The sequence below is a fragment of the Tamandua tetradactyla genome, chromosome 11 (assembly GCF_023851605.1).
Source record: "Tamandua tetradactyla isolate mTamTet1 chromosome 11, mTamTet1.pri, whole genome shotgun sequence".
NCBI classification, from domain to species: domain Eukaryota; kingdom Metazoa; phylum Chordata; class Mammalia; order Pilosa; family Myrmecophagidae; genus Tamandua; species Tamandua tetradactyla.
In genome coordinates this window covers 61,937,142-61,949,544 of record NC_135337.1, presented here as the reverse complement: position 1 = coordinate 61,949,544, position 12,403 = coordinate 61,937,142, and the positions used below count along the sequence as shown (strand labels likewise).

At 40.4% G+C, this 12,403-nt stretch overlaps 1 protein-coding gene across 1 annotated transcript in view; it reads left to right on the top strand.

Moving 5' to 3' along the window:
• ROR1 (receptor tyrosine kinase like orphan receptor 1) overlaps window positions 1-12,403 on the top strand; it is a 432,218-nt gene that overhangs the window by 400,825 nt on the left and 18,990 nt on the right. The window contains exon 8 of the mRNA XM_077119359.1: window positions 9,645-9,856. Within this exon, the coding sequence (XP_076975474.1) occupies window positions 9,645-9,856 (212 nt within the window). The remainder of the gene's footprint in view (window positions 1-9,644; window positions 9,857-12,403) is intronic.

The window sequence follows — 12,403 nt, the reverse complement described above, 5'->3', positions numbered from 1 at the left end:
GAACTGAGACTTAGAGAGATTGAGTAATTTATCCAAAGTCACATGGTTAATAATAAGAAGACCCAGGACTCAAACCTAAGGCAGCCTTTTCGTTTCTTTGAGTCATGTATGTATGTATGAGTCTGTGTGTGTTCATGTGTGGGGGGTTGTTTGGTGTGCGGGTAGATAGGTGATAGATATATAGATAGATAATAGAGATAGAGAGATATGTGATATTGAAATTAACTTTTCTTTCAATGAGCTTTGGTAAGCAGTGAAGCAGATTTAAAATGAGTCCTTTCCCCCTCCCTCCCATTTGGGGGGAATCTCATGGTAATGTTTCTGCATTCTTTTATTAAGTCTAAGTTAAGGAGATTTCAAATCTCCATAGGGTTTCTCATTTTCCTACTGATAACTTTTGTTTTAGTTTCAACTGAGTCAGGCTAAAAGAAGCATAGGCCTAATTAAATGCAGAATTGAAAGCATTTGTTGTACTTTCTAGACTAAAGGCACTTGAGAACAATCTGCTGCAGATTGTTTGATCTGTGAACTTTTACTCTAGGAGAGAACATAAAATTAAATACAACCAAATATTTCTGCTGTGAATTCTGGGAATTGGCTCTGCTAGGACTAGGGGCAGGGGGAGATGCCTAGGCCGGGTTTAGTTAAAGAAAAGGAAAAATGATAGTTTGAGCAAAACCTGACCTCTCATTCTCCCTGTCTTGTCTTTTCTGTCCTGGGCATTTAACAATTAGAATGGTTCATTATGTGTTCAGTCACTTGCTTTGAAACCAAATATGTGTTTAGCTTCTACTGTGTTTCAAACTCTAGATCAGTCCGTGCCTTCATGTAGCTTACTGTCTAGTAGAAGAAATCAGACAGAAAAAAATACAGATGACCCAAAATACTGTCATATAATTCGTAACATTTATGCACACTGTATGTCCTGTGCATTTTAATGATGAATGCTGAATACTGTGCTAGGTTCTTTACACCATCCTCTGGCCTAGGACTTAGTTGGTGCTCAATAAAAATAAGTTGAACTAATTAGTTTAATCCTCGTGAGAACCATGTTACTGATAGAGAAGCTGATGCTATTATTTTAACTCCTAAAGCCAGGATTCAAACTTGATCCCCAGGACCCCAGAACCAGTCTTCCATCCACCATACCGCAACTGCTCAAAGAACAAATGTTAGAGGTTTTCAAGGGAATAAACATTCCTTTAACATTTTCTCTTCCCTTGAAGCGTCACGAGGTCGATGGGTCTTGGGGAAGCTGTTCATTGATTCTCTTACTCATCGCTGCACAGATGCAGGAATGGAGGTCCCGGCCCTACCCCGAGGGACCTCAGGGACCTGCACTTAGGCTCTGCCCTAACATGGACAAGCTCCCCAGCGGCTCCACCCGGGCAGTAATGAGTTGCAGCCTGCCTCATGGTACTTGCCCTCTTCCTGTTCCACCTCTCCCCCCTTCCTGGGGCCCCAGGACTCCAGCCCCAGAGTTGGCTGTTTCCAGTGAGATCCTGCCTGCAAACCTGCAGTCCCTACCCTTTTACCCCTAGTCACTGTGGCTGCCACCTTCCAAGCCAAATACCGTGGGTTGCGTGGGAAACTAAATTGAAAAATAAACATTTTGCCTGTGTTCTCTCCAACTGGCACCAAGGCACACCTCCCAGGTTCACCATTTCGACATCACCTTTAGTGTTACTTAGTTCTCAGCTCTGGGGGCAGAGCCACGGTGTCAGTTTTCCAGGAGCTCTATTTGGAATGATTTGTCCATTTTATTTTGTTTTCTACCGTGTGACCTATAGTCTCTCTCCCTCCCACACTTACTGACATCTCCTATTTGTTTGTTTGTTTCTTTCTTTCTTTTTTAGTATGTATGGAGAGGCAGAATCCTGGTTATATTGGTGTTTTCATATAAAGACATAGGACCTTTATTTTATTCTTGATCAAATCCTGAGACCATGTTTCTTTCTCTAGCTGTGCCAGCTTGTCTGGTTCTCCTCCAAGTAAGGATTTCTCCCTCTACCAAACAACCAGAACATCCAAGTAGCAATATTGTTTTTACTTCTAAACTAGCTTGGTAGGCAAGTACCGATTGATAAGGAAAGCAGTGAACCACTTGGCTGTCTTTTGAGTTTTCATACCTGGCCTGTTGCTTTTGTATTTCCTTTTACGTCGGTTGGCTTGCAACAATTTGCCAAAGGGCACGTTGCCCAGTTTTGTGCCTGAATAGCCCTGACTTGTCCCATAACCCTACAAGCGCCCGCCCTGGGTTCTGCTTTGTCACAAACTGTTTTCTACAACGTGGTGGTTTACAGTTCGGAGCAAGGCAGATGCTTTCCAGATTGCGAACACTGCAGTTTTTAACTCACTCTGTCAGCAGCCTTCTCCCATATTTCATAGAAGACCTTTTGTGAGGCAATTTGTCTTTCAGCCATTTCTTCAAACCAAAATTGAACATTACAGTGAAGTGGATGGTGGGGAGGGGGAAAGAAGGAGGGAATAGAGCAGTGCTTTGTATAGCTTGAAGCTTTCCGGAAGAGTTATTTTTATGCTACAGAGATTTTCAAGATGTACTTTAGTCTCCAGTCTTTATACATTTTTGACAAAGTAAAGAACAATGGTGACCCAAAACTTATAGCTAAGTCATGTCCCATAAACATTTTTAAACATAAAATAATTTTCTCCCAAACTTTTTTTTACCTCAATATACGAGTCACTTGCCCAGTGTTCAAGCTGCTCTAACAATAAGCTTTTGAACACTCCTTTTTTGAGCCCACCCCCCTGTCAATGGGACGTGCTCACTGTCCTCTTAACCCTTTTGCGACAGACTCTAATAAAGCACTGTGACGATTGTTGCTATTGGCTGTGTATCAAAGTCCCAGCAGGAAACAAATGGCACAATCATTAGAGGACCTGAGGGGAGTTAATAAAGGGACTGTTTATAAATGTGTGGGCAGAGTTGGAGGACCAGCAAAGAATGATGTCAAATCCAGGGCTGGCAAGAGTAGGAAGCATTACCAGCTATAGACCTGAAAGTCAACGGAACGATGGTTTGCCTTAACCAGCAGAGTACAGCTGAGGCTGTCCAGCATGCTGTGGCCTTTAGCAGAAGGATGCAGCCAACCCTACGGCCGCTGGCAAGGAGGGATCAGCAGAACAGACACATTAACCATACTCTCTGCCTACCCTCATTTCCTGCCAGTGCCTCCCATTGGCTTCACCAAACTAGAAGCAAGAGGTCAGAGTGCCCATCAACACTGCCCATACAGGTCAGTCTCAGCATGGAGCTGGGCAGAAAAGATCTAAAACTAGATCTGGTGGGTTAAGGACACTCAGGAAAAGTATCCATCACCAGCTTTAAATTGCTCTGTAAGAGAATCAGAAGTTAAGTAAGGGTCCAATTAGGTTATGTGAACTCCATTTATAACACCATAGAACCTTGGGGGAGTCCATAGACTCATGCAGCCTAACATGACTGACCCCTAGAAAGACGTTGCCTCTACTCCATGGTCTATGGACCATGGTCTCCACAGTTCTAGAGAACTCCAGAGACCTGGAAGTGTCTCCAATCCAAAGTGATTATATGAAGTTCCCATTGTTCAAAGTTCTGTCTTTGTAAGCTAGTGGCCAAAATTTTTGGGTGAAATCTCCTGATTCAAAAAAAAAAAGGTGTTCGCCACCTATTCAAATTCAAACTCGAAAAACAAAAGCAAAAAATCCCAAATGGAGCAAGTTTATATTCTAGGTTCAGTTTGTGACTACTGGTGCAGTCATCCAAATGTGAGACGCCTATCATGGCCTTCTTTGCTTTTCTCTTCAGTCTAAAGAGTCCCTAGCTCCTGCTACCCTTGCTTATCCATTTTCCTCTTTGTCTGGAAATTTCTCCTCTTCCAATGCCCTTCTTAAAGTGTGACTTTTAGAACAGAAGATGCCTTCTTTTTAACCAGAGCAGGCAGAGGAAGACCATGATGTTTTAAATCATTACCCAGTATTACCAGTAGAGCATATTATGTTGGCAATAAGTGCCTTATATGGCTTTTTTTTTTCCCTCATGCTGTTGCTGGGTCCGGCTCAGACTTTAGGTCTCCACCAAAACTTATTAACTTTTGTTTGGTCACATCAACAATTTTAATATACTTGCTTAATCATAGAGTTTTCCAAGCAATGTCTTTAACATAACTACATGATATAATAATATTTATTTATAAAATTTAAACGGTTGGTTTGAATCATTATTTTAGCTTAATCCTTTAAATTTTTATTTCTATAATCAAACAATTACATACCTTTCTTAGATTCAGGCCATTTTCAAGTTTGATAAACATGTCATCATTAAGTATTTGATGATAATGTTGAACAGGCAAGTTCTATCAAGCATAGACCTCTACACGTTGGTGTTGATTTGCTGAATAACACTGTTAGGGTAGAGGTATTTGGTGAATTACAAATCCATTTAACAGTATTATTATCCTGCCCTCTGTCTTGTCCAGAAGAATATTATGAGTCACTTGGTCAAATGTTTTGCTAAAGTTTAAATGTGTTTGGTCTACCAATCTAAAATAATTCCATCAAAATGAAAGCAATTTGATTTCATACAACCTATTGAATTTGAGGGTCATAGAAGATTAGCCAGACTCTCCTTTTATGGGGCAGGAAACTGAGGCCCTGAAAGTTTACAGAAACTTTTAGTGAACTTGTGTGGATTCCAGTTACTGTGTTTCTTCCCAAGTATTCACAATCTTGTACCCAACTTAATGAGGGTAAATCTTAAGAAAAAATCTTTATCACTGTAAATGGTCTATTGAAGGTCTTTTTAAGAAGCATTTGAGGGTACATACAATAAATCATCTGTTTCCTATTTCCATCATCTAGTCAACAGAGTGAGTACCTGGTCCCAGCTTGCCAACTGAAGGCCTCATTACCACCGTTCTCGTTTGTTTTCCAGGCATATGTCTAAATATCAGTGATGCTGCATGCCCCTCCCTGTTAACATACCCCCTTGTTTTCTGGTGCTCAGATGATAAGTGGTAGTTACTCCTGTTTGTTTGTTTGTTTGTTTGTTTGTATTTTCTTTTTCAGACAAGATTCTTGTTGTCTTTGAATTTTAAGATTCTGTAAGAGCTCTTCCCACCATATTTAAGGTCTGACGGCTTCCTTGTTTTAACACAAAGTAATATCCCAGATGATGTCTCACTTTTTAAAAGTACTTCTAGGATAAGGAATCATGTTTACCATGCTTAAAGCCACAGGATCAGAAGGCAGTATTTTCTCCATTATATTTAATTACTAATCAAAGTGTTGAATATCATTATAAAAATAAAATAGGAATGTCAGATGTGGACTGTGATACTGAATTGTTGATCTTAAAAAGGAACTTAATCTTGTGATCTGAACTAAACTGTTGGTTTAAAAAAATCTCAAGAATTTAACTTCATGTAAACTAAAACATGCATTTAGCTTTTAAACAATTATTCCAAAGTATTCGTCACCAATCTACTTTTCAGCCAGTTTTCTTTGTAATGCTTTGGAGGTGTCAATTACCCCTCAAAATAAAGAGTGAAAGTAATGGCCATTGTTCTAAAACATAGAACATATATTTATTGCATATAAAAATACATGCAATATATTTTTAAATGGTACATACTTTTTTAAATGGCATGATGGCCAGTAGATACTAGCCCTCATTGAGAGAGAACCTTGAATCTGAAGGAGAATCGTGAAAAATAATTTCATACAGTATTTTAGAGAATTTGTCTATTAGTAATATATTTTTAAAAGCATTGGAAGCATTGAAATCAGGCGGGCTTGCCTTCCAAACCAGACTCCCCTACTTTCTAGCTTTGGCTCGTTATCCATTCTCAACTTCAGTTTCTCTGCATTTGATATCTAGACGATAATACCAAAGTATGGGGCTATGAGGAATACAAAAACTCAGAACATAAAAAGGGGCTCGAAAATTTTAGCCTTCTAATTTTCTATTAGTACCATAGGTTGTTCTGTGGAAGATGTTTACATAAGCTTTATTGAGACTGAATTCCCTTCCAAACAAATCCAGAGAGCTAAGAGGGGAGAGAAGCTGCTGTAGCGTGGATTTACAACGGGCCTGACTTTGTTTTCTGTCACTTCCAACATGACCATGTATTGTTCCGCTTGGTTATTTCACTTGGCAAGAAGACATTGAGCCGGTTGTGCTCATTTGCATATCCTCAGTGTAATCAGAAGGAGCCAAATGTGACTGGGCTTAAAGGATTTAGCTTCTTGAAGTTTGTTCTCCTGCACACCAACAGCAGGATTTGTCCCAGACCTCCCGTTTACAACAAAAGACGTTCCATAAATAATCTGATACAGGATGAATACAGAATAGACTCCTTTGTTTGCTAGTCAGGTGAGAGCCCTACTTTCTCTGTTGCTAAAAATCTAGGCTGGAAAAATGACTAATGTTGCATTAGTCCTAAATTAGCCTCATTCCTTTTGTAATCATTAACCTAATAATGATTTCACTGAAAATCCAAGAATAACAAGAGACTTCCCCCTACCTCCCCAGTGTAAGAAACTTGAAAATGGTTTAAAATGTTAATAATAATAACATCCAACAATTGTGTGGCATTTTTCAATTTTCCAAGGTTCTTTCATGAACATGATCTCATTTGATTCTCACATGAACCAAATAAGAGAGGTAGAACAGGTATTACTGTTCTCACTGGGAAAACAAAGAAATGGAGATCAGAGAGCTTAAATTTCTTGCTTCAAGCTATTTAGAATCCCTAGCCCATGACATTTATCTGTAAACCCCCTTGTACTCTATAGGAAAAGGGAATCAATGCTAATTGAGTGACTGAGTAGTAACAGGTGCTAGAACAGATACTTTCCATGTTATTCTTTACAACAGTTGTATGCAGGAGGCATTGCCATTCCCATTTTACAGATGTCTGCTCAAGGAGACCAAGTGCCTGCTGAAGCACACAAGATAATGGCAAAGGTGGATTTCAGAGTTTTCTGACTGTAAAACACACACTTTCTCATTCTACTTCATTGCCTTAATATGCATTATCTTAGTCTGCAAGTCTGCTATGACAAATACAACAAACTGGATTGGCTTAAACAGGAAGAATTTACTAGCTCATGGTTTCAGAGGCTCAAAGTCCAAAACCCAAGCCTTGGTCAGGCAGTGCTTTCTCCTTGGAGTCTCAAACCTGTTGTGCTGGCTTGCAGCATTTCCTAGGGTTCCTTGGCTCACATCTCTGCCTCCCATCATCTCTCTCTCCTGGTGTCTGCTCTTCTGGTCTCCGCTGACTTACCACTTCTCGTGTGGCCTGCTCTGGCTGGCTGTGTCCACATTTCTTCTGCTTATAAAGCACTCCAGGCATGCAGGTGAGGGCCCACCCAATTCAGTTGGGCCACTACTTGACTAAAAATAACTTCTTCAAAAGGTCCTATTTACAGTGGGTTTCCTGTTCCGAAATGTGGATTATGATTATGAACATGTGCATTGTTGGGGTCCATGGCTCAATCTAGCAGTACCCACAGGCATGGATGTTACCTTCCCCACATGCGATTTCCCCCCCCATCTCTCCCCCCACCCACAGACATGCAGACACAGTCATTACTAAAGCATGTGGGACCCAGCCCCCCCAGGGGTCAGGTGACCTCTAGCAATGTCTGGGTCGTCCATTTACCTGTCTGAGGTGTAAAGTGGGGAGCTAGAAGGCAGCAGTATCTGACCCAACTTCAGTGTTATTCTCCACAGAGCAGGAGGAGCCTTGCCGGGAGGAAAATGTGCACAACAGCCACCACTTTCAGATCCCTGGAGGGCTGGGTAGTGGCTAGAAGGGGAGCTCTGAAGCAAGACCAACAGTTTCTCACTCATGAGCTGGATATCCCTGGGCCAGTTACTTAACTACTCTGTCCCTCAGTTTCCTTGCCTATGAAGATGGAGATGATGGCACCTACCTTGTGGGCTTGGTTGTGCGGATAAAATGAGTTAATGAAAAGTGCTTACAACACTAGCTGGACCATAGCAATAATAGTAATAGATGACATGATTTAGTGCCAGTAGAAAATGCTCAATAGTAAAATTGTTATTTTTATTATACTTAGTATAATAAAAATTTACTCCTCCCTGAACCCTTCTGAAAGTTAACCCACAGAACACAATCCCAATGCTGAGCTGTGGATGCCCCTTTCTAATCTCTCATCTGAGTATGTTTATATGGGGAGAAGAAAAATGTGATTAATTACTGCTATATCTCCACTGAAGAATAGGTTCCTAGAGAAGGTGAGTGCAAATAAAACTTTGCACATTATATTCTAATTTACATGTACTAGGAAGCTCATTATTTAAAAGGACTTTTGGGGTCTTCTCACTCCTCTATTCATACTTGCTTTGTAGCATTTACAACGATGTATTGTAATGATGATCTCTTATCTGCTTTCCTTACCAGATTATGAGGTCATTAAGGGCAGAGGACATGTCCTCTTTAAATATATATTCCTAGAAGGGTGCTTGGCACACAGTAGGTTTTATTGACTTGAATGAGTGAAAGGATAAGTGAGTGGCTGCATGGTTACTCTTTTTGTAAAGTAAATAACCTCTGAATTTCACATCAACCTGAATTTTCACCTTTTGGAGTTTCTTAAAACAAGATATTTGATGAGGTTTTTGGTGATCAGGATGTGTCATTATGAAATCCTTCTTGTTAGTATCCCATAATTCATGTGTTTGTTGCCAATCTCATACTTTGTTAATGATGATATACCCAAAGTTTTTTATTTCAATGGTCAGACTCAAATTGATAGAAAGAAAAGCGAGTATCACATGCTTCTATACATATTATATTCTTTTTCAAACAATGGTAAAATGGGTATATAAGATTTCGAAGATATGCTTCAAAGTGTTACTAATCATAATTATTGGGTTCATATGAAACCATTTAAGATGCATTCTGGGGTTCTGAAAAAGCGTCAAGTTAAGCAGTGCTGCTGTGCTGGAGGGAACTGTAGACATCAAATAAAATAGACACTTCACTTTTGCAGATGAGAAAAAGTGAGGCCCAGAGAGGTGAATGGTTTATTCAAAGTCACACAGCTCATCCAGAGATTAACCTGGCCCTGACTCCAGGCCCCTGTATTCTCCCCAGTGGCTTTGTGGACACTGAGGTCAGGATTCTTAGTGTTGATTCTAGAAGATGCAGGATTGGCCCTTCAAGTTCAAGCCAGACAATACAGGGGCATGATTGCTGGAACGCAGCATTGTGGTGGTTGACCTGGCTGGCAGCCAATGGGAGAAGAGCCCCGTAGTCCACAGTAATGCTCTTGGATGTATACAGTCCACTCACATGGAGTTTAAATTGAAAGGTGTTAGAGAAATGCAGGTCTGCTGCTAAGAGAGGCAACATCAGGGGGGGCCCACAATGTACAAAGGCTTCATAATGTCCCTTTGCAATTTTTAAACGTTTGAACTTTAAACTTTTAAACTTTAATAAATTATGTTGACGGGTTGATAGAAACAAGTTGTAATAAGCAATGGGTTCTTTTTGTTTCTCACAGTGGATTTGTGTGTATAGAAGAATAGGAGGTCATTTTAAACTATGCAATGTAATACTATACATGTTATTTTAATGAGTGTAACTTTTGTTCTTTGTCTATTCTGCCCCCAGATTCAAAGGATTCCAAGGAGAAGAATAAAATGGAAATTCTGTACATACTGGTGCCAAGTGTTGCTATTCCTTTGGCCATTGCTTTACTCTTCTTCTTCATTTGTGTCTGCCGCAATAACCAGAAGTCATCGTCACCACCAGTCCAGAGGCAACCGAAACACGTCAGAGGTCAAAACGTAGAGATGTCAATGCTGAATGCATATAAGCCCAAGGTAAAATTGGCAGCACAGAACTGTGTTTATTTCAAGACCTTCAAGTTAAAGCAAAATGCCATAACCCTCCAAGCTTAGAAATCAAATCTGTAGAATCAGTGTTTTCATAAGCACCAGAGATCCTTCTTAGTGAATGTACAGACTAACCATACATCTCTAACTTTGTCCAAGGCTGCTTGAACATACTTTCATCAATGTCCACTTCGTGTCGTGCCAGCAGCATCGCTGCCTTACCATAGAGGTGCTGGGCTAAATAGATCTTTAGGAGTTCATCTGTACCAACCCCTCGGGACTCAGAGTCTGAGCTATTTTTCAACATTTCCAAAGGAGGAAATTCCATATTCTTCCATCCAAATTGAACGAGAGAGAGAGGAGAAGAAATCCAATACTGTTCACTACCTTCACTGTCAAAATTTCCCTTTTATACCTAACCTAAAAAACCCTTTCTCTTTGATTTAAGCACATTTTACAAAAAGGACTGTGCTCTCTCTCCTGTCCTTCCTATGCTCTGTGCATACTATTTTGTGGTAACCCACCTTAGCCCTCTCCTCTCTGTGCTAAATCAGCCTACTTCCTTTTAGCTTTTCCTGCCATCTTTCATCAGTTGGGTTGCTTGAGGTCCTGGCCAGGGTCACTGGCCTTTAACTTAAATGGAATACGCGTGCTACTCTTTGAACTGAAATACAACAGAGGCTTTCTCTCAGGAAAGTCAACACCTCAATCACAGGCCTCTCAACAAAGAGATTTGGTTTAAATAATTTAGGATTCTAATGTCCAAAAGCTGTCTTTTCTTCTTGTTCCAACTCCATAGGAATTGTTCATTCATTCAACAAATATTTATCTTCTCTGCGGGTTAGGGATCATATTATTCTTTTCTCCCTCATAAAAAGGAAATGCATCACTTTTAATGTAATTTCAGGAGAAAATGTCTTCACACTCAAAAGTAACTAATCTAATCTTTTACCTAAAAAGTAAAGCAGCAGATTAGAATGGACCCATAATCCCCATTTTATTTTATTTGCTTTGCTGTTTGGATTTTTTTTAAATTTGAAAGGTTTTGAAGATACTTTTTATTGTAAAATCATATTTGTTGGTGAGGTTTGGGGGTTTCTTAAATGCTGAAAATTCATTTTCAAATATTCTTTCTCCAGAAAAACCATGTTCTCTTGCTAAGTGTGGATTTTTTTTTTTTTACCATAAAAAGAGCCACACACTCTAAAAATCATAGTTTACACACTGGCTTGTGGGACAGGGGTGGAAGTATGGGTTCAACTCTTTTTGACAATCCTAGCTTCTTAGCTAGGTGCTTTACATATATTATTGCAGTTTACATGCTTATTATATTTACTCTTTAGAAAACTATAAGGGAGTAGATTTCATAAAACTTAGGTTTTGAGAAGTTGGGTGGATTGACCAGGTTATGTACCAGTAATTGGAGTCAGATTTTAAGTCGGTTCTCCTTTAATTCCCGAGTTTATGTGCTTCTCACTGCACTAGAGGGCTCTTCTGGCCCAGCTGGTATGTGAGGGCTGGCCCAGGCTTCACCCTGCAGTCCTGGTTATCCTCAGCTCTTTCTTCAGCAGAGTCACATGGCAGTTAAAGTTGGAGCTGGGGGTTGTGTTTTCTGGGGGAGGGGGAGGTGCAGAGCTCCTCGTGGGGATCAGCAGGGGAGAAGTAAGTTCAGAACTAGGAGAGTAGAACCTGGAAGCAAAGTTTCCTACTTCTCCAGCATGACCCTGTCCTTGGAAGTCCCACAAAGGTCATTTCATTGCTGATCTGTGCATCTCTGCCAGACTGGGTACCTAAGTCAAGGACTAGACCCCCAAAACAACTGGGAAAAGATCTTGCCTTACCTGCTTGTCAAAGGATCTATGTTTCGTATGAGACTGGGGTGGCCAAGACTTTAGACTCCAATGGGAGTTGGTAAATTTGGGTGGAAGAGAGCAGTAGCACATTCCTTTTTCCATTCATGAATGCTTTGGGCCCTTGAAGACCATTCCCCTTCTTCCTGCTGTCCTTTTTCAGAGCCAAATTTGGTGACCTTTGTTTCTGAAGCCCCCAACATGCATACCAAAATCGCCTTCTAATGTTCTAAATATAAAATATTCATTACATCATTTCAAATGCATGCATTCCCTAAAGGAATGCATGGAAAGCTCTTAGTCATCCATTCCTTCCCATGAATTAGTTTCTCTAACTAAGAGAAGATTACAACCAGAAGAACCTTCTAGGTCATTCCTCAAGTGCAAAGGGAAAGTTGATGCACTGGAACTGGGATCCTGCCACCCTCATCCAGTGTTCTTTTACAGGCAGACCCGTCCTACCTTTACTACACTATTTGGGAACTGCAGATGGACAGGAAATTGATATAATTCAGGATGGAGATCAGGCATTAGACTCTGACTTCCCTCCATGGTGCTCTCCCACAGCTGTGGGTGGTCCCCTCCAAGCAAGGGGCCGACACAAAGAAGAAAGACTGACTCATGGGAGGAAATAGCTGCCTTTCCTGCCACCTTCCTGGTTACAAATTATGATAAAATTTTTGGA